Genomic DNA, 25,504 nt, shown 5'->3' with positions numbered 1-25,504 from the left:
GAGGACATGCTAGAATCAGGTTGGGAAGTGGGATCACATGGTCCTCCTCATCCTAGAAGCAGCTAGGGTTAAACTGCAGTTTGGGCCAGGTACTAAAGGTATCAAGCATCTGTGGAAATTGGTTCTACACGGGTACTGTGCTCCTGTAGCCCTAGCTCTGGTAAGGCAGAGGCAGACAGACAAACTCCTGAAGCTCCAATGCTAACCAGCCCCACCTACTCGAAGACCTCCATGACTCTACTTCAGAAGCTCAGACTGGCATTGGAGGCAGGATACTTGAAATCGAGCTCTGGTCTCCAAAGGCATACATCTGAACCTGAGCATACGCAAACACACACGCTCAAAACGGTTTCGGTACAGAGAGTAGACGTTCGGAGGATTGCCCAGGCAGAGCATTGCCTAGTCTCGTGAGAGCCTGGCTTGCTAGCTTGCTAGGTGAGCTGCCCGTGTGTGCTTCCCAGGACTGTGGGATCCCAGAGATGAAGGGCAGAAGGGAGGTAGGTGCCAGGGTCTGTGACAGCTGGCGAGTTAAGATATGAATTTTGGAGAGAAGCCGCTGCTTAGAGAGAACATAGAAGCTGACGTTAAGATTCCATGCTGTACCTTTACAGGTTGTTATGAATGTTCTTAAGGGATGGATGTGTACAGGGCTTTGTATGTCTAGGTGGACAATTATGTCTTACCAATTGGATCAAACAAACAACAACAACAACAACAACAACAACAACAACAACAAAAACCCCGATATGAATTCTGGGCGGTTTCCCAAGCCCAGGGGATCATGAGATGGACCTGAAATTGGGAATTAAATGCTCAAATATTCTCTCTAGAAAGACCACGTGATCTACAGATGCCGCCAAAGGAAGACAAGGGATCATCCACTCTGACTTCTGGACCCCAGCACTTCCAGAGCTGCACACAAGCTCGTCTTAGCCACAGTTTGACTGTGCCGTACCCTCACTACCTCCAGCTGCCTTCGGTTTTATTTCAAACCTAAACATTTGAAACAAACATAAACAAGAAAAAATGGGTTCTGAAACTACAGGTTGAGAACATTTACAATTAGCCAGCTAAAGGTAGGAGCGAAGCAATCTACTGACTTGACAAATAGAATTCCAGAGTGTAGCCTGGCTTTGGGCTTTTCATACTGATATTGTAGGAGCAGACAATATCTGGTATAAGTAAGTATTACATCTCCTGTTCTAAACTCTCTGAAATCAACATACCAAGCCTTTTACTTAAAAAAAAAAAGTTGATAGAAAAATTTTAAATTCTGACATAAAGGAAACTGCTAATACCAGCATACTTTCTTTTGTAAAATTAACATGAATTTTTGAAATTTGCCCTATATAAACTTGCCCATTGTAAGTGAATAAGAGATAATAGGGCTCAGATCAAACACCAGACTAAAGATAAGTAAGATGGCTTGGGGGGAGAAGGCACTTGTTGCCCAGCCTGACAACATAAGCTCTGACCCCAGGACGCACATGGTAGGAGAGAGCTGGCGTCCAAGAGTTGTCCTGTGAGACAGACAGACAGACAGACAGACACACACCACACACACACACAAACATACACACACACACACACCACACACACACACTCATACCACACAACATACACATACACCACACACATACACACCACACACACATACACATATACCACACACACATACACACCACACACATTTACATACATATACACACACATAAACACACACAGAGAGAAAGAGAGAGAGAGAGAGAGGGGCAGGCTCAGTTAGATGCCCTGGCTTTCCCTTTTAGTAACCATGTATCTGCTAAAGTGCTACATGGACTTTTGCACTGGTTTTATTTTGGAAATAGTGGGTAAAATTATGTCAATAACATGTTTTCTTAAGCTTCTGTGATTAAGTTACAAAGATTGCTCCAATTAACATTTTGAAATCACTTCCTGCTTTCCAGTGGGAGTAGGAGAGAGATCAGCCAGCTGGAGCTTTGCCCAGTGTTTAGGAAGATGCGGGTATGAACAGGTATGTCCCTGTATGCAGGACTACACAGTCCTAGATCCAGACAAGGATTGGCGACTGGAGTTTGGAACCATGCAGCAAATTGAAAGGCACAGGAGGCTGATTTATTCTGGGACCATCCCTGGAAAGAGCCTGGCTTCTCTATTCACTTCTTTCAGTCTTCAACTTAAACTAAGATTTTCACAATATGAAATTTTCATGGAAATTGCCTCCAGCATAATAGGTCCAGGTAATTTATCTGATAAAAGAATGTCAACATCAAGTACAGTATAATTTGTGTAGTGACAAATTGTAGCCATCCTTCAAGGCAGAGAAAGGACACTGCTGTGCGTGGAATGAATCAGGGCAGGGTCAAGTATAAGCCCTTGGATTTAATATACAGCTCCCAGAAGCATCGCTCTGTCCTTTCAGAAGATAAATGCAAATTATAGCTAATAAAGTTATCATGGGTAATTGCCGCCCCTCCCCCCCCCAAGCACGGCTGGTGGGTTTGAAGTGGGGAAGAAGCAGTTATGAATGAGACACCTATAAATTATGAATTAGGAGGCATCTGATGGGGTGCTCCTCATTTTAAAAGGTGAGCGGGACCAACTGTGAACGTGAGGTTGGACTGACCGAGAGAGGGACAAGATAGGCCATGTGCATCCCTGAGACCTCCGTCTCTGACTGTGAAGGTGTGAGGGTATCAGAGTGAAGAAGACAGACATGTTTGTTTTTCACAGGATAATGGCTGGACAAAGTAAGAGATGGGAGCTATTAATATGGAAAGCAGGCGTCCACCCAGTATCAAGGACAGATAAAGTTATTTGTCCCTATGTCGTTTGCTAAAGTCAGACCCTGGCAGCTGTGGGCCAAGTAAGAGAGGTGTAATGGGCACCAGATACACAAACTCCAGCACTTTCTACCTACCATTATGGCAAACAGGCAACAGAAAGTAGTGGGGAGTCTGAGGATCAGCCTCTAACCCCGCCCCCGATTTACCTCCGAAATCCCACCCCCCGATTTCCTCCGGATGCTTAGGGAACTACAGGAGGGAAGAGAGGCTTGGAGTACCCATTTGCCCCAGTAACTAGAGTAGGACATGTGATAGTGGGACCACCTGTCTTAAAACCCGATGGCCAAATACTCAGCCTAGGGATGGTTGAGATCATGGAGTATTTCCCCAAACAGGGGAACACTTTTTTATCTGTAGTAATAAAAATTAATAATCCCAGCCCAGGGCTTCTTCTCCACCTTAGACCATTTATGCTCCCAGATGAAAGACACACACACACACACACACACACACACACACACACACACACACACACACACACAGCCTTTATATTTTTACTAAGTCTTAGGCGGCACACTAGCTGGGCATCTGCCTACCCTCCATGCTGTTAGAATCTTTCGCATTGATAACCCCAAGTCATCACTTACTGGTTAATGTTGCATATGGGCAGCTCTTATCTCCCTAGGGGTCACGTTCTCTTAGCCCTTAGCCGTGCTGTCTTCTTCTCCCTCCTGCTCCTTTTCCCCTTATTCCATGGTGGCTTCCTTCCCCTTTCCCTCCTCAAGGTCCTGTGTCTCCAAGTTCATGAAACCACAAGCCCACCTATGTCTCTTCTGCCCAACTACTGGCTGTCGGCATTTTTACTCACCACTCAGAATTAACTTGTGGGGGGAGAGGGTCCCATGGGCAGATTCCAGGTCTCCTGGGCCAGCACACAGCATTACAATAGATAGTAAAAGGCAAGACCTCAACACTTATCAGCCTTCATCATTTCTGTGGGGACGCGCAGGCAGAGGCTTGGGTAAGTTAGTAGACACTGGTTCTCCTTCTCTGTCTCTGTCTCTGTCTACCCACCCCAGTGTCACTTACTATGGAGTGAGATGGCTCTTCTGCTACATGCTCTTTCCAAGTGTTTTGCCTCTACTTTCATGTTGTAAAAATATAAAAATAAAAAAGATATTGTTGGTTCTTTTACTCTGCTAGCTCTGGCACCGCAGTGCCCCAAGATATCTGCTAGATATCTTGGCAGAAACACATCCCAGCCACACACTTTCCTACACTCAAACCCTCACATAAAAGAACACACAATACAATAATCTTTGACCCAATTGATAAGATATAATTGCCCACTTAAACATACAAAGCCCGGTACCATCCATCCCTTAGGAACATTGATAACAACCTATAAGTACACAGAGCAAAACCTTAACATCACCTGCCATGGCTTCTCCCCTCTCTCTCTCCTGTCCTCCCTTTCTCTTCTAGTCTCCTCCTCTTCCTTCAAACTTCTCTCCCACCCATCCTTCCTTCTCCAATGACAGGCCTCCTTCTATCCTGTACCTGCCCCTCACCTGTACTTTACAAATTTAATGGAGAGATGGTTCTGGTGAAGTCACCTGAGTTCTGAGTCCTTGACTAGGCAGCTGTCCTTGGCAGTGGAATTAGCATCAAAATACAGATAACCTCAGGGCAAACCACAACACTTTCCCCCAAAGTGATGGAACCCGTTCACCACAGACTGGAAGTCTAAAAACTTCCACGAGCCAAAATGAATTCTTTCCTTCTCTGGGTTTTGCTTTGCTTTAATACCCGATTGAACACGGTGTTGGGTTGGGTCCTCTAGTCTCATCCATTCATTTACTCCTGAGATGAGTATAAAGAAGTGGTTTGATGAGAAGAAATCTACCAGAGGAAAGAGAATGGACCAGAGAGCTTGATTTGAAAAAGCAAAGGACAGGTCATGAGTGAGGTGACCCTGAGTAGGGGAGCTTCAAGCTAGTGGGGAGCAGAGCTGAGAAACAAGACAGTACACACCACAGCCCCCCTCGAAGTGTCATCAACTGGTGACAGACACGATCCTGTAGAGACATTTAACATTCAAAACAGAATTTATGGAAGCATTTTCTTAGTTAGGTTCCCTCCTCTCAAATAACTTTAGTTTGTGACAAGTTGACATAAAAGTGATGGAAATTGTTCCACTAAATATCAAACCAAAATTGGGAGCTTTCACAAAGGCTGTTTTAGAGAAATAGGGACAAAGGAAGACTCGAGCTGGACCAGTTCAGCAGGAGTGAACTGATGGGTGACAGCAAGCAGGACATCCCGAGACAGCCTGAGAGGAAGTTACGCTAAGAGTTTGTGAAGCAGTCCAACAGGCCTTGGGTACACTTGACGGTCCTTGATTAAAGAAGACAATGCAAAGTTTGGTGACATCCCCAAAGCCCTGTTCAGAGTTAGGGACAGAAGGTGGTTGTGTGGTTGACTGTTTCAGAACGAATGGTGTTTGTCATTTCTGTGGTTTGTTGTTTTTGTTCGGTTGGCTTGTTTTGCTTTTGACATGTGATCTGAGGACTGGATTTATGTGTACAACAAAGCCATGGGCACACCAGTGTGTAAGGGTTAAATTTGATTGTCAACTTGATTGGATTAAGGAGAGCCTGAGAGAGTAATAAATCACAGCCGGACGTGCACCTTTGAGGGCATTTCTAGAGATTAACTAGATGCTTTGAATGTGGATGCCAGCGTTCTCCAGGTAGGGGTCCCTGATGATATCAAAGGGGGGGATTTCATGTTAGTGAAAACATTTTCTCTGGGTACCTGTCTACCATGATGTGTTACTTCCTGCGCCTCCTCACTGTTTGGTGAACTGAATCTCTGCCGCTGTGAGTCAAAATAAATCCTTCTCCTAGGTTGTTTTGCTCAGATATTTTTAGTCTTTCCTCTGACTAATACGCATAGATATCTGGCAAACACTATTCCTCCTTTTCTGAAGTTGCCCCCCCTGGAGAAGATGGGTATTTAACTCTGTGGATTGAGTCAAGCAGATGGCCTTCTCCAAGGTGGGCGGGCATCATCTGATACACCACTGAATACCTAAAAACAAAAGGCCAAGGAAGGTTGAATTCACTCTATATGAGCTGGATATCGGGTCTACTTCATCTGTGGAATTCCTGGTTTTCAAGGCTTCAGGTACAGCCTGGAACCTACTCCCCAAGCCTTGGGTGATCTTATTGGCCTTTTGGTGTTTCTAGCTGGTGGCCTCACAGATCCTGCTATTTGTCCACCTTAATAATCCTGTGAGTCAGCATTTTATCACACATAGCTCTTCATATACCTATCCACAGGATCACCTATGGTCCTATTTCTCTAGAGAACAGTGTAGCATGTAGTTCCTACAACCCCTGTTTAAGCTACAGGTGGACTGAGCTACCAGCCCCACCCAGGTTCTCTTGGATCTGAGGATGAAACACACACACACACACACACACACACACACACACACACACACACACGCACGCACGCACGCATACACACTACTAGCTTATTTCTGATATGCTTTAGCTCAATGGTCGGGCTCTTCTAAGCCTTCCTCAGCCATCACGCCCTTCATTTCCCTCCCAGCTCAGCACTGAGCTCAGTTGGCCTCTAATCTCCCACCTTCTATCCCAGGCCCAGTTGAGGAAGCGTCCAATGGCCACTCCACCCTAGATCTCACATAGCTGGTTACTCTCTCCCTCCAATGCATGGCAAATCTTTCTCTCGTCCCTTGCCTCTGCTAGCCTGCCTGCAGGAGGAAAGCTGGAAGTCCTGCCTATTCTACCCAGCTCAGTGGCTGCTAGCATCTTTATTGATCTATCAAGAGCCAACTGGGGAACAGGACCTTCAAGGTTCGCAGGCAGATTCCTGATCAGAGCAGCAGAACCACCCCCTGTAGCAGGGATTCCTAACTTTTTTTGCCAGTTCTGACCATTTTGCCCTGACTTTTTCTCATGACTCCCGCATACATAGATGTGATGGTTAATACTGATAGCTCATTTGCTTGGATCTGGAGTCAACTGAGACAGACCTCTGGGCATGTCTGTATTCCCAGTTCTAGAAAGGATTAACTGAGGCAGCAGATCCTTTTCCTGAGTAGGTGGCTCCGCCCAGAAATAAAAAGGTATGAGGAGGCCATGCTAGACCCATCTTTACCTTCATTTCTGGAATCTGTACCTCTGTTGCCACCTTGCCATCTTCACTGACAGGTGTCCAGCTTCTTTGAGTTACAATGCAGACTAAAGCCCAGTGACCTTTCAGGAATCTTCTAGGTCTTTGGTGCCATATTGGGACTGTGGATGCACAGAGTTTCAGGCACTGAGCAGCTGTAGGGTTCTAGGCTCTGTAGTGTGCAGATGACCAGATTACCCAGTCCCAACTGTGTAAGCAGAGCCAATAAATTCTCTTTATAATATAGAGCAGTGTGGTTCTCAACCTGTGGGCCACAGGCATCACCTAAGATCATTGGAAATCATAGATATATTTCCATTTTGATTCATAATGGTAGTAGAAAAATTATAGTCATGAAATAGCAACAAAAATAGTTTTATGGTTAGGGGTCACCACAACATGAGGAACTGTATTAAAGAGTTCAGTATTAAGACTACTAGGAAGGTTGGAGACCACTACAAGAAAATCCTAACATAACAGGTAAATAAGGTAGGTATCCTAGCGAGACAATTACTGCTGGCAAGTCATAATTCTTCAAAACAGTTCTTACTCATGAATAAAAATGAACAACTGTTCAATACGGAAGAAAATTTATACACTAGCAGGAGATTCTGCTCAGTTTCCTATGAAGAATTAAATACTGTTGGGAGATTTGATATTGCAGGACTCAAGGAGTCTTCAAAAATTTCCAGAGCTGATCAATAGTTTGATTTTATAATCATCAATACTGATAATGTTTCTAATTAAACCACTGTGCTCCCACAGGAACAGACAACTTTGTATGTAAAATAAAAAACGCTGCAGTTCCGACCTGAGGAGCTTTAGACGGTGCTCACCGGCACTGCTTGGTGTGACAGTCTGCACAGCACAAAGGGCACATGATGTGTGTTCAGACACTAGGTCACACTGAAGTCACACAGTACAACACAGTTGAGGACTGCCCAAAACGTCTCAGATTCACTGTTTGATTTTGAATTAATTTTTGTGTGTCAAACAGTCAGAAAGCTATTACTGGTATCCAAAATTCTATGACTTTAACCTTATGTTAAGCCATGTGGAGTCAGGGCCCATAATCTTAAGAAGCTAGACACTAGAGAGTCCTATCAGTGTCTTGTAAGAAGTGTGGGTCACTACATTCAATGTCTGAGAACATCTCAGGTTCTGCTGGTGTGCTCCCTGGACCACACTACTTACTGATATAAGACTATCCCAGCATTCTTCATCTTTGGATATAAAGCCCACCCAGTTAGTATGTAGAGCTTTGGAGACATGACAATATTTGCTCAGAAAGTAAATCGTATTTTCAGAAAGCAAAGAATAATCAACAAACCAGCAAACACAATTCAGAGTTCTCTGGAGATTTAATTGTTCAGCCACAGTATTGAAAACCCACATCTTTGAAATGAGAGTGAAATCTCAACATGTTTCAATGTGGAAAAGAAGATTGAGGAAGACATGAAACAGTGTTACCAGCTGCACTATGTCAGAAACCTAGATGTACGCCCTCAGGTCTTCCTCAGTGTCAAAATTTAGCAGACACTGGATTCACAAGGCAGGCCAGTCTCACTGGCTGCAGTTTACCATGTCACCTACATCTTACTCGCAGGATGGCCACTGGAAACCAGATTCTTTTATTCCCATTTGTATTAATTAACTTTTCTTGCTGTGACAAAAGTACCTGAAAAAATGTAACTTAAGGCTTGACTTTGTCTCATGGTGAGAGCAATTTGAGCTATGGTGGCCATAGCAAGAAGGAACACACACACTCGTGCACACACACACACACACACACACACAAATCATCACACACAATACACACAATAACAATCACACACACATACACACACATACATACATACACACACACACACACACACACACACAGAGAGAGAGAGAGAGAGAGAGAGAGAGAGAGAGAGAGAGAGAGAGAGATATTAACGCTAACCCTCTACTCATATTCTCCTTCCCTTCACCCTGGGCCCCCATATTCTGTGTGGGCTTTCTCAGCTCACTTAAACTTCTCTATGAAGACGCTCACAGAGAAAATGTGAATAGTCCAGAGGACTATCCTTCAGGTGGTTTTCAAGATCAATCAGACAATCAAAATGAAACACCATCTTAATTCATTAATATTAACTCTCAAAGCACAGATTACAGGTCACACTCATTCATATGCACTTTTCCTCTCTTCATGGCAATAGAAGGGTTAAAGGATGCAGAGTTCAGAAAAACTGTCTTAACTGGGAGACTGAGCCTCTGGAGGGACTACATAAGAAGGCACATGCGACAAAGAAGTGTTCAAAATGGCACAGTTCTTTGATGGAGGTCTGTGTAGCAGGGCATTTCTAGTGACACTATGGAATGCTCTGGGAGTTACAATCAGGAGAACTGTCTTAGAGCCTCTGGAGCTGGGGGCAGAGGGGCAGAAAGAGGCAGAGGAGCAGAGGGGCAGCAGGGCAGAGGGGCAGAGGGACAGAGGAGAAGAGGGACAGAGAGAGGCAAAGGGGCAGAGGGGCAGAGGGGCAGAGGGGCAGAGGGGCAGAGGGGCAGAGGCAGAGGCAGAGGCAGAGGCAGAGGCAGAGGCAGAGGCAGGGGCAGAGGGGCAGAGGGGCAGAAGGGCAGAGGCAGAGGCAGAGGCAGAGAGGGGTGTCCTTTGAAATGGAAGTTTCCTAGATGAGCTTCCTTAAGCTATGCCTGCCATACTTTGGTCTTGAGGTATTCCTTTTATAGTCCCAGGTGGAGGCTTAGGTGTGGCCGATAAGTGCATGAGCCTGGTGTTCCTGATTTGGTACTTTTAAAGGTGTCATTATTTATTGGCATAAGATAGTTGACCAGTTGTGCATCCTGCTGTGCTGGAAGATGGTGGGTGCTTACCTGTATAAACAAGATACAGAATCACTCATGTCAAGGGCCTTGATTTGTCACATGCAGTTGCTCAGGGCTAGACAGAACCTGAAAGTGACTATTCTATACAACACAGTGACTCAGAGCAGGCAAAGATAATCAACAACATAAAGGGGGAGTATGGGGGAGAAGACTGATCACAGGAGAGGAATTAACCCTGCTGCAGAGGCAGGTGGGAGACTGCTGTCAGTCCCACAACTCTTGAAGGTCTGCTTTAGGTCAGCGAGGGAAATGACTTTTATGATGTACCATCAAAAATAAAGCAAGACCTTAGGTACCTGGATGTGTTCAGATCTGCAGTGGGCCAAGGCAGGGGTTTCCTCATGTATGGATCTTGCCTGATCTGAAATTGTGGGCTGCATGCACCTTCACTCCTGTAGCCATGCTTTTGAGAAATGGAGTTGTGTCCCCTGAACAATGTAGAACAGCTGGGCTAGAGTGTTCAGGTGAGGAGGGCCCAGTTGCAATGTCTTTTTGTGAGTTGTGAGGAGGATGAAGAGAGGGAGAAAGAAGAGGAGTGTCTCTGTGTGTGTGTGTGGGGGGGGGGGGGATGGGGTTGGGGGGAGGGGAGGGGGAGAGAGGAGAGAAAGAACAACTAGTTTTTGAGATTTGTATTCTTTTCTTCTATGTATTAAGGGTTGTTTCTTCAATACCTCTACAACAAAATTAAAATTTGGTAACTACAACGTAAATATTTAAAACTTCCTTTTATAAAGCATAGTATTACCTTCTTTGGGTGAGAAACTTTATGAGTGTGGGACTTCCACTTAAAGTCAGGTCGGAACATTTTAATTGCATTGCTAAACTAAACAGTTTTATTTCTCTAAATCTTCATTCTACCCTACAAAACATATGTCAACACAATATTGTGTAAAGTTCTGACCACACTATCAAAAATTGGAAACAAGGGGTTGGGGATTTAGCTTAGTGGTAGAGCGCTTGCCTAGGAAGCGCAAGGCCCTGGGTTCAGTCCCCAGCTCCGAAAAAAAGAACCAAAAAAAAAAAAAAATTGGAAACAAGATAGGAGCGGGGATTAAGGGCACCAAAGCGCCTTGCTTTTCAAAATCATCATCAGGCAACGCCAATGGAGGTGGGGCCTATCCTAGCCACGCCTCCGGAACGCTCCTCTGCTGTTCTGTGACGCCATCAGAGGGCGCCGCGCGGGGCGGGGCGCCGCCCTGATATGCTTCGGCCCTGACTGGAAACTGAGTGGACTCGGCTCCGAGATTACGCCGAGTTGAGGATAGTGGGGAGGGCAGGCCGGAGCATGGCGGACCAGATTCCTCTGTACCCCGTGCGCAGCGCGGCGGCCGCGGCAGCCAGCCACAGACGTGCGGCCTACTACAGCGCCGTTGGGCCCGGGCCGGGTGCCGACCGGCGCGGCAGGTAACGGCGGGCCCGACGTTTCCCGGCGCTGAGGGTCTTCCCTGCCAGCCCGTAGTCCGCACGGAGCCATAGAGCCGGGCGCGGGCGTGCGGCGGATTCCTGAGCCCAGGGCCTCGGGCCGAGCCGCGCCCAGGAATTCGGAGACGCCGCCCGCCTCTCTTGTCGCTCCGGGAGCTCCAAAACTTACTGTGTGGGCGAGCAGGCCGGGGTGACAGGTGCAACTCAGAGTGTGACAAACACGCCTTGCAGAGTCTCACTGATTTTTTTCAGACGTGGAGAGCTCATTAGGCCCACTTTATACTTAGCCACGAGTGTACACAATACTTTCTGTTGACAGGAGATGTTTTGGAAGAGTACAGTGAAGATTTAGCGAGGTTAAATTGTTTAGTGGGGCCATAGTTTACCAATGCAATGAAATGACCAGACCTTGCTTTAAGTGGAAGTCTCATATAGTTTCTTACCCAAAGAAAATAATACCGTGCTTTATGAAAGAAACTTTAAAAAAGAAGAAAAAATTTACAGAGCTCACTGAATAGTTTGTTCCGAAGGAGAACTTTTAAATACTTTTGAGGTTAAACATTATTTAGAGACAAGGTCTCACTGTGTATCCTTGGCTGGCCTGGAACTTGCTCTGCAGACCAAAGTATGTATAGATCCTCAAAATAAGAAAACCAGCATTATAAAAATCTGTATTATATCTACTAAGAAACACTAATTTTTGCAGATAATGAGACAACACTCATCTGTTCTCAGAATGAGTTTCTTTTTAAACAACAAAATTTAGCTGTTATAATATGGCAAGTGGGGGTTGGGGATTTAGCTCAGTGGTAGAGCGCTTGCCTAGCAAGCTTCAAGGCCCCAGGTTTGGTCCCCAGCTCCAGGAAAAAAAAAAAAGTCGTAGAGATCCGCCTGCCTTTGCCTCCCACAGTGCTAGGATTAAAGGCTTGGGTCACCTAGCCCAGCCATATATCTTTTTCTGAAAAGCGGGTACTGAGTATGCTTCAAGGATCATCAGGATGGGCGGTAAGAGAACTGTTGGAAGTCTGGCTTTTGGCTGTTTTGAGAGACTTATAGGGCAAGTGTTGGAATATGTTAGAGAACTGAATTGGATCTTGGCCCTTGTACTTAATAGTAGTTTGAGTTGGGCTTGTTTCTTTCTCTACACCCTCGTTTCCTCATCTTTAAACTGGCGATTCATATTTTTGTCTCATGGGAACATTGACTGAGGATTACAGAACCTCTCTGTAAGGTTCCCCTTTTTGGAGTGCTTGCCCAGAGGTGTATGCTGGAAGCCGCCATTTTCCTGCTCTTGATGGTACCTGAAGAGTAATTGCATAGGAGTTGTGTGATTAATCTTAGGGGTTTATTTGGATATGTGCTGCCGTGTAAAAATTTCATTTTTGTCGTATTATTCTTGTTTTATATATTCAGAAGCTCTACTGCTTGATGGCTGCATATTCAGGATCCAGTGTCTTAAGTGGTGGGTCGCTGCCTTTATTGTTTTTCCCGTTTCTGATTATTCATGGGTTTTTTTTGTTGTTGTTGTTGTTTTGTTATTTTTGTTATTTTTCCCCGAGACAAGGTTTCACTGTGCAGAATTGGCTGTCCTGGACTTGCTCTGTAGTCCATAGGCTGTTCTTGAATTTAAAGACATCCACCTGCCTCTGCCTCTGCCTCTGCCTCTGCCTCTGATTCCATGACCTAGGTGTTGGGATTGCAAGCATAAACCAGTTTTTGTTTTTTAATTGGTTTATTAAGATCATTTATATTCGAGCTGATTTTCCATAATCAGAACCTATGTGTTTCATTTTATTTTGTTTCTTCTGATTTTCATCCTAAAACTTCTTGAGTTATTTTGGGCTATTGAGTAAACTTTTCTTTTTTCTTTTGAGATAGTTTCACTTTGTAGACCAGGCTGACCAGGAACTCAGCACATAGCCAGACTAGTCTTTAACACCCATAGTCCTATTTTGACTCAATGTCTTTGTATAGCTATTACTTAGAGTAGCTCTAGGCATTACAGTGTATATACACAGTAAAAGTATGTAAATGTTTCATTTATGTATTATTGGAAGCTCACATCTGACAGTGTTATAGCTTCTACTTTTTCTCTTAATTTAGAAGTCTCAAGAAGAGAAATTCTTGGATTATATCTTTTGCCTTTTCTCTTGCCTGCTTATTTTCTGCTATTCTAGAATTTCTTTTTTCTGTTCCATTTAAACATGCTGTAGCCATTCTTTTGGTTTTCCTTCATCTGAGGGTGTTTCTGTTTTCCCACCATTTCTGAAGAATGATTTCACAGTTGCTAAGCTGTCTCACTCACGGTTTTATTTTCTGTGCTTGCAGGTCTATGGTTATAGGCAGCAATGGTTTGAAAATATTAAATGGGAATTTACAGAAGCAAACAATTCAGATATTTGAAGTCATGTGCTGCTCTGAATATTTATGATGTCTAGTGGTCTTACTGCCTCCTGTCTGAGAAATGAGCCATCTCTCTGTGCTCTCTACATCGACCAATGATCTGCCACTTGAAGTTTTCCCAACTGTTGTGGTGTTGACTGTTCTGGAAGCTCAGTGTTTAAATGATTCCCATTTTACCTGGTAATATTCCCCAGTACACAAGGCATGACACCTGACGGAGACATTCCTGGAGGAAAAGAGAAAAGAACAGCATAGCGGTTGAGAATGACGGTCCAGCCAGCATTTGGAAAGGTTACCACGCTTTGAGCTTTCGTGACTTTTGATGAGACATCTGTTGTCAGCTGAATTGTTTGACCCATCACTACAGCCTTTAAAGAAAAACTCAGGAGTTTATGGGATCAGCTCTGCATGTGTTTCTTTTGGCATAGCCTTTTTTCCCCCTTTCTTTTCTTTTCTTTTCTTTTCTTTTTTCTTTTCTTTTCTTCTCTTTTCTGTTCTGTTCTGTTCTGTTCTTTCTTTCTTTCTTTTCTCTGATCCTTTCCAGTAGGACTTCAGAAGTCTTTTCTTGAGGTTTTCCCCAGGTCCTGAGTGTGTCATTTGCTTGTAGTGCATTTTCTGTTCAAATTGTGCAGTTCCTGTTCTGTCTTCACGTTAACCAAATCTTCTTCTGTTTTGCTCTTGAGCCCGCCTTTTCCAGTTTCAGTTTTCAATTGGTTATCCTTCATGTTAGCACTCCTCTTTAGATGAGCTTTTCCATTCTTTACTCATGTGCTCAGGATTGCCCACTGAAGCATGAGCGTATGTGTAATGCCTTTCTCAGGGTCTCTAATATGGAACTCTCTATGTAGCCCTAGTTGCCTTAAACTCAGGGATGCACCTGGCTCTGCCTCTCTTCCCGAGTGCTGTGCTTAGTCTTTCCTTATTTTGTGAGGCAGGGTCTCGCTGAATCTGGGTGCACTAGTTGTCTGGATAATGATCTCCAATGTTGTGTGGTCTTCATATCCTCATCTTGGGTTATAGACAGTGCTCCTGGCTGTTATGTGGATGTGGGATTCAAACTCAAATCCTCACGCTTGAATGGCAGGCAGTTTCCCACTGAGCCATCTGCGGGGCACTTTTAAAAACGTGATAGCTTTCTAAAACACATGTCAGAATATTTTGTTATCTGTAATTTTGAGGCTAACATCTCTGGATTCTCTTTTTCTGATTCAAGTTGAGGTTTTCCTTTTATTCCATTTTCATTGCATAAACATTTTGAGTATTATGTGATAAGATGAGATTTATTTAATTCTATAGTTTTACCAGACTTCTGTGATACCATGTTAGTAGTAGGAGGGGAATGTGGAAGACACTGTCTTGAAAGGCTGGTTCCCTGCATAGCTTTGATAAGGTTGCCCTATTTGCTCCAGTGAGATGACCACTAGTCTTGGGTTGTTTGGGAGAGGAGTATCTGGTTACTGAAGCCTGAAGGCCCAGGGACCTGACCTGAAAAGTTCTTTATATCCTAAAAGCGCTGGGGATTCTTCATATCCTAGTCTTTTCCTTCCTCCTCTCACCCCTCCACTCTGTGTGTGTGTGTGTGTGTGTGTGTGTGAGAGAGAGAGAGAGAGAGAGAGAGAGAGAGAGAGAGAGAGAGAGTGTACGTGTGTGTGTGTGTGTGTGTGTGTGTGTGAGAGAGAGAGAGAGTGTGTGTGTGTGTGAGAGAGAGAGAGAGAGAGAGAGAGAGAGAGAGAGAGAGAGTGTGTGTGTGTGTGTGTGTGTGTGCTCCTGTTTGTCAGTGCTTTTTCTTTTGAGTTTTCTAAACTCAAAGTGGTGGAGTTACTGGCCTTGCATAGAGGCACTTGCCTTTTTTTTTTTTTTTTTTTTTTTTTTTTTTGAGCTGAGGACTGAACCAAGCGCTCTACCACTGAGCTAAATCCCCAACCCCCACTTGCCATATTATAACAGCTAAATTTTGTTGTTTAAAAAGAAACTCATTCTGAGAACAGATGAGTGTTGTCTCATTATCTGCAAAAATTAGTGTTTCTTAGTAGATATAACACAGATTTTTATAATGCTGGTTTTCTTATTTTGAGGATCTATACATAATTTCTTTTGACTCTTAAAAGTTTTATAACTATGATCTAATATTTTAGTAATTATTAAGATTTCTGTGATAATTACAGCTGAAAAGTCTGTCTTGTTTGTGGTGTTGGGGATTGAGTCTAGAACTCTGTGTTAGGAGTACTCAGCCTCACAGTGAGTGCTAAGACGATGCTATTCTACTTGTTCAGGCCCAGGATATTCTTTGGGCTTTCAGAAATTATAAAAGTCAATGCAGTGGGGTTGGGGATTTAGCTCAGTAAGGCCCTGGGTTTGGTCCCCAGCTCCTAAAAAAAAGAAAAGGAAAACAAAAACAAAACAAAACAAAAGTTAATGCAGAATTTCACTGGAAAGGAACTCTGGATCCCTATCCACAGTTCACCTTGAGAATAAGGACTTCTTTACACTTGTCAGAATAGGTGTGTCTCATTAGTTCTCTCTGTGGAGGTAGAATTGATAATAGGGTCCATAATAATTACAGGCTACTAGAACTTACGTCCTGAGCTTAGGCCTTAACATTTTTGTATTGTGTTTATTTAATATTGGGTATTATTAATTCTAGTTCAAAACTTTCTATGTATAGTATTGGTATAATTTCTTATTCCAATTTTTTTTTTTTTTTGGTTTCTTATAGAATGTTTTGAAATCACTAATTTGTTGGGGCTGGACAGATGACTCAGTGGTTAGGAACACTGGCTTCTCTTCCAGAGGATCTGGGTCCTATTCTCAGCATCCCATAGCAGTTTACAGTCATCTGTTACTACAGCCCCAGGGAATCCAGTGGCCACATCTGGCCTTTATGAGCACTAACCATACATGTGGTACAGAGGCGTACATGGCAGACAAAACACCCATACACATAAGAAATAAATAAAAAATTTAAAAGACAAGAAGGAGGTGGGAGGGAGGGGGAGGGAGGAAGAGGAGAGAGAAAGAACTAGTTCAAGATTATAGTCACGTCTCAGCTTAAGGAGCTGGCTAGCCTTCCTCATTGTTTCTTGCTTTTTCCACTATGACTGTGGCATGTTTTCTGATGCCCTTTCCTTCATTAGTTTGGTGATGATGGTGCTGGTCATTGCTGCCTTAGTTTTAGTTTTGGTCTGTTTTGTGCAACAAAACCAGACTGTTTGAGCATAGGTAATGTATGAAGGGCAGCAGTTGCTTTCTTACAGTTCTAGAGGCTGTGTGGTTTAGTATTAAGGCAGATCAATCCAAGCACATCTTCTTGCTGTTCTTTCTATGTGGCAGAAGACTCTAAGAGAGCTAGTCCTCTTTCTGGTGGCATTCACCCTTTTTGAAGGGGACCTTATGACAGAAATGTCTTTGGTTATGGTCCCATCGCCTGACACTGAGGCATATACATTAAGCTGCTGTCACACGTTTGGAGAGTATAGAGACAAAATAAAAACCAAGTATGCACATGTTAATAGTCACGCCTGATCTCTAGTGACCCATGGGATCTTACGAAGACATGTGGGCTCCCTTACCGAGAAGACCAGACTCAGAAACAACTTATATGAGATGCTTTCCACATCTATATGTACATCCCACTTAAATGGCCCATGATTCTGAGACCAAGCAACTTCTCTTTAACAGTAGCACCCTCAGTGTCTTGATAACCTCTGGAGACTCTCCTGTTGTTTGGTGTCATTGTGTTTCTATAAATTTGCTCTTTGTTTTCTCGTTTGGTGAGTTCTTTGTACCCATTGTGCCACTGCCTTCCATAAGCTGTCTTCATGGCAGGCCCAGGGGACAGAGCATTCCAGCTCCAGTACCTTTTTCACTTTCTGCGTTAGAGGCGGGGAAGCCGGGCTTCTCATCAGCCTTGGTAATGACTCATAGCTGACACCATTGAGCTCCATTCTTTGGAGGACATAGGCACAGTTCCCTACACAGCATCTATGGCTAAGGTGTCTCTCTTCTTTGTTAGTGTGCAGGCAGAAGAGATTATGTTATTTATTCTAAAAATTTGAACATTAGATGCATTTTAGATTAATGTACTTTAACAAATTCTCAATATTTTCATTCAGGTAGAAACAATAGAGCTGTCAGATACTTAAGGTATAAGATGCCCACTCCTTGACCTTCGTCTGCTTGCAGGCGTGGAAGCCCTGTGCCGTACAGTCCTTGAGCAGTCTATTGAAAGCCTGTGGCAGCGGCTGAGGTGGTGTGTCTTCCTCCTTGAATGAGCAATACACTTGGGTCCATGTCATTGCTTCTGTTTTCTTTGTTCACATTGTTTTTACTCATTTAAAAATGTTCCCAGAATTATACTTAATTGCTGGAAACGCTGATTTCTCTTGAGTGACAAACCAATTAAGTGTGTATGACACCAGGCAACAAAGACATTTAGGATTCTATGCTTATCCTGTGTCTGGGAAAAAATCCATTATTCATCATCTTATTGTTTTTAAATACTGAAGTAAAATTTTAAGTACAATAGGAAAATTGCTTTGGAGGGGGAATAAAGTGCTTGCCAGTTCAAAGGCTACATTTCTGAAGTCGCGGTCGGTAAACTTGGTGCTGCTCATATGCTCAGCCTCCGAGCTCCCCATGTTGCTTCTCCAGCATTCAAGCTGGTGAGACTGAGATTTTTCAACAGGATCATTGAGAGAGCCTCAGTGAGGAAAAAAGCCCAAACCCAAACCTTATTTATATATATTAACTGGTGTTCTGAAGTTTGACTACATTTTGGATAAATACTCTTTTTTTCTAGTTTATGTAAAAACTTCACTGAAATACATAATCTTATGCAGGAAAGAACAAGGACTTTTTCAGGGAAAATACTTTCTTCAGGCCCCTTATGGATTCCCCCCTAAATCACCTGAAGTGTCATTTGTAGAAGATTATATGGAGCCAGTGAAATAGCTGGCAGTTTGGTTGGCTGAGGGAGTGTTTAAAGAGGTGAGGATCAGTGCCAGGTCTCCCGGTGCATTTGTGCTTACATCAGCATTCTTGGTGGCAGTGAGAGCTGGGAGATGGATCCCCACAGTGTTGCCTGTAGCCTCAGCAGCCCCTCACAGAGACCACTCTGTAGAAGTCAGGATGCTCCACTTCTGCTGCAGAAGAGAACTTCAGGCCAAGTCAGTGTGAAGTAGAAATACAGATTGAAGCTAGGCATTTGGAAAGAAAGACAGGCCTGAACAAGCTTACTTAGTGTCAGGCACTCCCAGGACAAAGGAAGTGGAGGCCGACTGATCCCTGAGTTCCAGGTCAGCCTGGCCTACAGAATGAGACTGTCACACATAGACACATGCATGCATGCATGCATGCATGCACGCACAAGTAAGTAAGTAAATAAATGAAACCGTAGAACAGCATTGGGTTTCTCAGGTCAAGGCACTTGCTATGCAAGCCTGAGGAGATGGAAGGACAAAACCAGTTCCTCAAGGTTGCCCTCTGACCTCTAGATATATACAGACATGTCTATACATGTATAATAAAATAATTAAAGAAAAGGATAGTATTACATGCCCTTAAATGGTCTTGGGTTTCTCAAAACAGTCTCATTTAAATTTCTCAATAAAAGCTATCTACATGATTTTTGTGGCTTTTGAAATTATTGTGAGAAATTAAAAGGTTTAGTAAAAAGCAAGTTTTAGTAAATTTTGTTTAATGAATCTTCTTTAGGAAATGAGATCATGGGTTGGGATGTGTTTTAGTTGGTAGAGTGCTTACCTAGCTCTGTGAAACTGAAGCTGGGGTTTCTATCCCCAGCCCAGCTAAAAAAATGGTGGTGACACAGGTGGTGCACACTGGTAATCCTTGTAGTTAGGATATGGAGACAAGATCAGGAGTTTAAGAGTCAGAGGTCAGTTTGGGCTACATTAGACCCTGTCTTAAAACCACCACCCTTCCCCATTTAAAACCCCCAACAAATAAAAAAAATGAGATCATAAGGTGGTTTCTGAAGTGCATTGAGTTTATAGGCTCATAAGATAAATGCATGACTCACAAAGTTCAAAGGACTACCTTATTGTATAAGCAGATCACAAACCAAGACATGTTTTCACTGAAAACAAGGCTCATAGTCCTGTGAGCCCTTCTTGATTCCCGTCAGCAGAGTTAGGAGCCCCTTTCCTTCTCCAGGATTAGTTTTCCCTGTTTTCCTGCCCTGTACCAGCCCATTATATGTGTGTGAGTTATTTTGTGTATGAGTACTTTGTGTTGGGGTGCCTGTGGGAGCCAGAAGAGGGTGTCAGATTCCCTGGAACTGAAGTTATGGACAGTTGGGAGCCCCATTTGAGTGCTGGGAACTGAACCTGGGTCCTCTCTTCAAGAACAGCAAGTGCTCTTAACTATTGGCCATCACTTCAGCCCCCCAGTCCCCATACTTTGAATCATTCTTTGGTCATGGGTATTATAACCTTTTCCATTTCTTTGGTTCCTCTTTTAAACAGCTCAGTGTAGTTATGGTTGTCTTTTTAGGTAAAACTGTATACATGTTTAATTTCATGGGTAAGATCCTGCTCTTTAGTAGCTGTGTATTAATGTATAGGAACATAAAGACTTGTAATAAATCTTCATGAATAGTTCACTATTCCTGCCAGCAGTGAAGACTGCTGAGGGTGTTAAATGTAAGACTTACTTTTCACAATGATAGGTAGTGGTGCATGTCTGTCATTGCACCACTCGGGAGGCTGGGGCAGTAAGGTCTCAAGCTTCATTTAGGCCACCTGAGCTGTATAGTGAACCCCTATCTCACACAATAACAGAGGAATTACTTTATCCACTTGACAAACAAGGCAAAGCCTGTTTTTAGAAACAAATTATTCTCAAGCTTAGAGTGTGTCTAATGAACAGTAATCATTTGACGTGAGACTAAAACTCCTTCTGATGCTTCCCTGGTGCTGTGTGTCTTGTCCATGGCACCCCATCGTCCCTAGCATTTGCACATGGCTGCTCTATAGGGCCTCATCTCCTTCTAGAACCTTCATTAGTCGACTGCTTTCTAGTGTATAGGGAAGTACATCCTTACTGCTGTGATGATACCTGATAAAAACAAATTAAGGAAGGGGTTGTTTGGTTCTTGACAGCATGTCTGTCCTCACTGGGAGAGAGGGGCCTGTGAGACTCCTGGCCACATTGTATCCAGTCAGGAAGCACCAGCTTGTCTTCTGGATATCACATGTAGGATCTCAGTCTATGGGATGGATCCACACACACTGAGAATGGGTTTTCCCTCTTCAGCCAAACCTCCCTTGGAGCGTTCTCATGGATATAGGCAGACAGTGAAGACTGCCATCACAGGAAGGCTCCTGGATTTGTTTTCTTTCTAGGTCTCCCTTTGTGAGTGAGCTGTTAGTTTACTTGTTTTGTCCTGTGTGTCTGAGAGCCTAATGTGAGTTGGGCATCTGCACTGCCTTGATGCGTTGTGCTCACTGCCTAGGACAGGCAGAGCATATGCGGGCACTGAAGTGTCTAGTGCTAAAGTATAGTGTGGTAAACACAGTTTTGTGAGTTTGCTGTATTTCTTTATGAATTGCCTTTGCTCATTTGTCATCTGAAGTATGCTTTTATATATTTCTATAAGAGCTATTTATAAAGATGACCCCACCCGCACCCCATTCTTTTTTTTTTTTTTTTTTTTTTTTGGTTCTTTTTTTTCCGGAGCTGGGGACCGAACCCAGGGCCTTGCGCTTCCTAGGTAAGCGCTCTACCACTGAGCTAAATCCCCAGCCCCCACCCACACCCCATTCTTAAGTGCTACAGACACCTGCAGAGCCTTCCTGGTGCCTGGTGGAAGTCAGCCCTTAGTTTAGCCATTGTCATCAGGTCACGTAGTCTTTATGGAGTTACATTTTCCTCTTTGTCTTATTGGTGACTGGTTTGTGCCTCAACAAAGTGTATATAGATTTTAAGATATCTTTCTGTTACTGTTTAAAAAAAAAACCTGACGAGAATATATGTGGTATGATTTTATTTATTTTAAAGTTTACAAGTTGGTGCTGTGGCCCAGGATGTGGTCTGCGTGTGAACTAAGGAGACTGCTCTTTTGTTGTTGGGTAGTGGTTTTGGGTAAATAGTGTTTAGGTCACAATTGGTATTAAGTGTGTCTTTATCTCTTTTTTGATTCACCTTTTCTATAAACAGAGAAGAGTTGGGGCACAGAGTGACTTTGTTAATTTCACATTTGATTTCTATCTGTTTTGTTGCATGTACTTTGAAGATCCGGTGCTAGGTACATGTGTGTTTAAGATTATTAGATTTTTTTTTTTTTTTTTTTTTTTTGGTTCTTTTTTTCGGAGCTGGGGATCGAACCCAGGGCCTTGCGCTTCCTAGGTAAGCGCTCTACCACTGAGCTAAATCCCCAGCCCCGATTATTAGATTTTTATTGGTGAATTAAGCCCTTTAAATTACAGTAGTCCTGGCTGATTAAAAAAATCCTTCTGGGGGCTGGAGAGAGATGACTCACCTGAATTCAGTTCATAGCACATGTTAGGCAGATACTAACCTTGTGTAACTCTAGCTCCCAGTGATCCGAGGCCTCTTATGGCCTCCCACACTAAGTGGCATATGCTCACATACATATACACTTAAATAAAAATACATCTTTAAAAATGTCTTAGTCATCTTAGTTAATAACAGCTATGTAGCTTTCTTTCGAGAAGTCTTCACACCATACCATTTCCATTCTTTTATTTTTAATTTTTCCACCCTTTGTATCCCTTTATTTAAGGCACCTCCTTGAGGTAGTGATTTTTGTACTCCAGTGGCTGTCTGATACTGTGCAAAGACACTGTTTTGAGTCTTTTCTTGTCCCACAAGGGTGATGCTGTTGGTCTTTAGTACCTAGAACTGAGGTCCTTTTGAACTTTCTGTGTGCACAGGACAGCACTCCACTGTAAGGATATGTGGTCAAGATGTAGATTGTGCTCTGTTGGGAAAGCCCGCTTTGAAGGTCACAGTATCCAAAGCTAATTTAGCAGTGCACTCTGAGCACTGTCCTCTTCCCACCTCAGGTAAAGCAGACAACCCGACACTGCCTACTGTAGTGTTGTTGTCTTTGCAGTTACTGACTGGAGCTTACGAACCCAGAGCTGTCATTTTACTCTGCGTAGCCCTACATATGTTAAAGAACTTTTGTCGCTGTTTTTGGCTCTTAAAATTCTTAATTTTCTCCGGATACTGTTTTTATCTTGAAACTTGCTTAGCATTCTTAAAGGCAGAGCTGCTGATAAAACTTTCTCCTGGTTTTCTTTCATATAGATATTGTGGGTCGTTGGACATGATGTTCTGTTTGGTATAAACTAAAGCTTCCAGAAAAAAAGTCACATCTGTGTAAAGATGCTACAGAACCAAATGACCAGCTAGAACTTAGTGGTTATGGAGGGTCGCAGTGCTGCGGCCAGTTATGGAGGTGTCATCACAGGAGGCCCAGAGCCATGGTGTCTACCTGCTTCAGTTCCTCCATAGCCATTTATTTCCCACTGAGGCTGACCCAACAGCCTCTAACATAATCTTCCCCCTTTGATGTCTCCTGTTGCCGCCTCCTCCTTGAACACCCTTCTCCTCTCGCGGTCTACTTTCTAGTATTGAAGCCTTCATAAATAAGATTTTCCGTGGGAGAGAGAACATAGGATGTCTATGAGTTAGCTCAGGTGATGGACTACATCCCCATTTGCTGCATTTTCCAGCAAAGCTCCTGGTCTTTTGCAGCTGTACTAATCCCATTGTGGTATATGCCCATAGTGCATTCTACCCCTCCCAGCCATGAATACAACTTCCATTTTCCTATATCCTTCAACATTTGTTGTATCTTTTCTTGGTGCCATTCTCACTGGGCATCTTGAAGTAATTTTGAATGGCTTACAAAGTTGAACACTTCTAAACACATTCATAGGCCATTTACGCTTCTGTTTTTGAGGACTATCTGTCGTGCAGACCCCGCCCCCCCCGGGTGTGTGTGTGTGGTGTGTGATTTTGCAGTTCTTTTGCATACACACACACACACACACACACACACACACACACACACACAAATATTTATTTTCTGGATAATCCTGTCTCTGTAGTACATGTGGCTCAAGTTTTGCTGGCAAAAATTAATTCTTTTAGGCTATGTGCTAACTCTGTTGACAGTTTCCCCTTTGTGAACAGAAGCTTTTAAAATGTCATGTTGTCTTATTTGTCATTCTTGGGGCCATTTCCTGTATCATTAAAGTCCTGTTCAGAGAGAACTTGTCTGCCTCCGTATTGAATTGTATTCACCATCACCTCACTTGCTTTGTGTCAGGGTAAACTTGTACAATGTATACTTTGCAGACCACTAGTTTCTACTGTTGTAAACACTAAGTAAGCATCGAATAGCATCTGATCCTACAGCAGATTCTTTCTCCTGCTTTGCTATAAACTGCCAACCTGTGGTATCCACAAATGTTTGGTAAGTGACGTAGATAATGACTTTCTTTGTTTCATAAGAATAAGATCTTAGTTATTGACCTGTGTGGTGGAATGTATCTTTATGGGCAGCTAAAATCCATGCTGATCACCTACTGGATTCAGAACAAAGCATCTCTTCTTACCTTTGGAGTGAGAGCTGTATTTGGGGTCAATACAATTCTTTTCCTTTTTTAAACTTAAACGTCCTCTCTCCCGGGGCTTCCATTTTCTTCTGGAGAAGCCTGTAAGTGCTCCTGTACATCCACCAGCCATGCTAGTTTGGAATACTTCTCTTTATGTGGAGAGTAAATTTAAGTGCTCTCTCTTTCTTGTGGATTCTAACTGGTTCTGTTTGCCTTTTGTATGAATCTGGGATGAAGGAGTTGGGGTTCAGGACGCTTGAACGATTTCCATTTGGCTGCAGAAACTCAGAGGTCTGGTTCATTATTTTTCAGTCTGAGATGATGCCTTCCATAGAAGCCCATTGTAAAATTCAATGAAATAGCAGTTGATAAATCATTATAGTTTCTGAAAAAACCGTTATCAAAAGGTGAATCTTTTTAGTGTCAGATTGTGATTGTGATTGAGGACAGTGTTGATGGTAGGCTGCTCTTTCATTGCTGTAAGAGTACTGTTTGGATGATAGTTCAGTGGTAGAGCACTTTCTAGTGTGTGAGGCCCTAGGTCAGCCTCCAGTAACACATGCACACATAGGTGTACATGCATGTACACCTGCATGCACTCAGGTACACACACATACATGCACCCCATGTATACATGTGTACACACAAACACATGCACACATACAAACGCACAGACTATTGAGCTTGAAAAAGTATGCCAATTGAGTTTTTTCCATTGAATATAAGTTAAGCATAGATAACAGAGCATAGATGGCAGAGATGCTAAATAAATGGGTCTACCATGATTGTTGTATCTGACTACAAAACCAGGACAGTGCTTAGAACATTCTTTATATAGACAACTATGCTTTCCCAAAAGTCACCTTCTAGAACTTTGGTGACTGTATAGTTGTGTGATATATCTTAGAGATGTAGCTTTTTGACTAAGAATGCAGTGAGTGGGTTTTAGATAGCCTTGGTCATTTAGTCACTCAACTGCATCTCTCAGAGGTCACTCTGAGATTATAGCATGAGGATTATTAGCTGTTTCAGCTAGCACAGGCTTCTTTGCACAACCTTTTCCTCGTCTGTTTACTATGGAGCGTTAATCCCCCACCCCAAAGGGAAGTAATATCATTATGTAGTAGGTTTCTGTTTTTAAACAATGGTTTGCCTCAGATGAAGGCAGCTTAGTTTAAGAGAAACAAAAGATGT

The 25,504-nt window shown here is 43.2% G+C and overlaps 1 protein-coding gene and 1 long non-coding RNA gene across 7 annotated transcripts in view; both read left to right on the top strand.

Moving 5' to 3' along the window:
- Window positions 1-11,043: 11,043 nt before the first annotated feature.
- The window catches only part of Atp9b (ATPase phospholipid transporting 9B (putative)), a 192,111-nt gene continuing 177,650 nt past the window's right edge, over window positions 11,044-25,504 (top strand). For 5 of the 6 annotated variants that reach the window (XM_006254983.4, XM_017600875.3, XM_017600874.3 and 2 more), the window contains exon 1: window positions 11,044-11,282. In XM_006254983.4, the coding sequence (XP_006255045.1) occupies window positions 11,164-11,282 (119 nt within the window). In that variant the 5' untranslated portion in view covers window positions 11,044-11,163. The remainder of the gene's footprint in view (window positions 11,283-25,504) is intronic. The other variant, NM_001106130.1, reaches the window with a different exon arrangement.
- On the top strand, window positions 11,289-23,768 carry LOC134482965 (uncharacterized). Its single transcript, XR_010059746.1, has 2 exons — window positions 11,289-12,762; window positions 13,629-23,768. It is a non-coding gene; the product is annotated as an uncharacterized LOC134482965 (long non-coding RNA).

Source organism: Rattus norvegicus, chromosome 18 (assembly GCF_036323735.1).
Source record: "Rattus norvegicus strain BN/NHsdMcwi chromosome 18, GRCr8, whole genome shotgun sequence".
NCBI classification, from domain to species: domain Eukaryota; kingdom Metazoa; phylum Chordata; class Mammalia; order Rodentia; family Muridae; genus Rattus; species Rattus norvegicus.
This window is presented reverse-complemented; position numbering and strand designations above follow the sequence as displayed.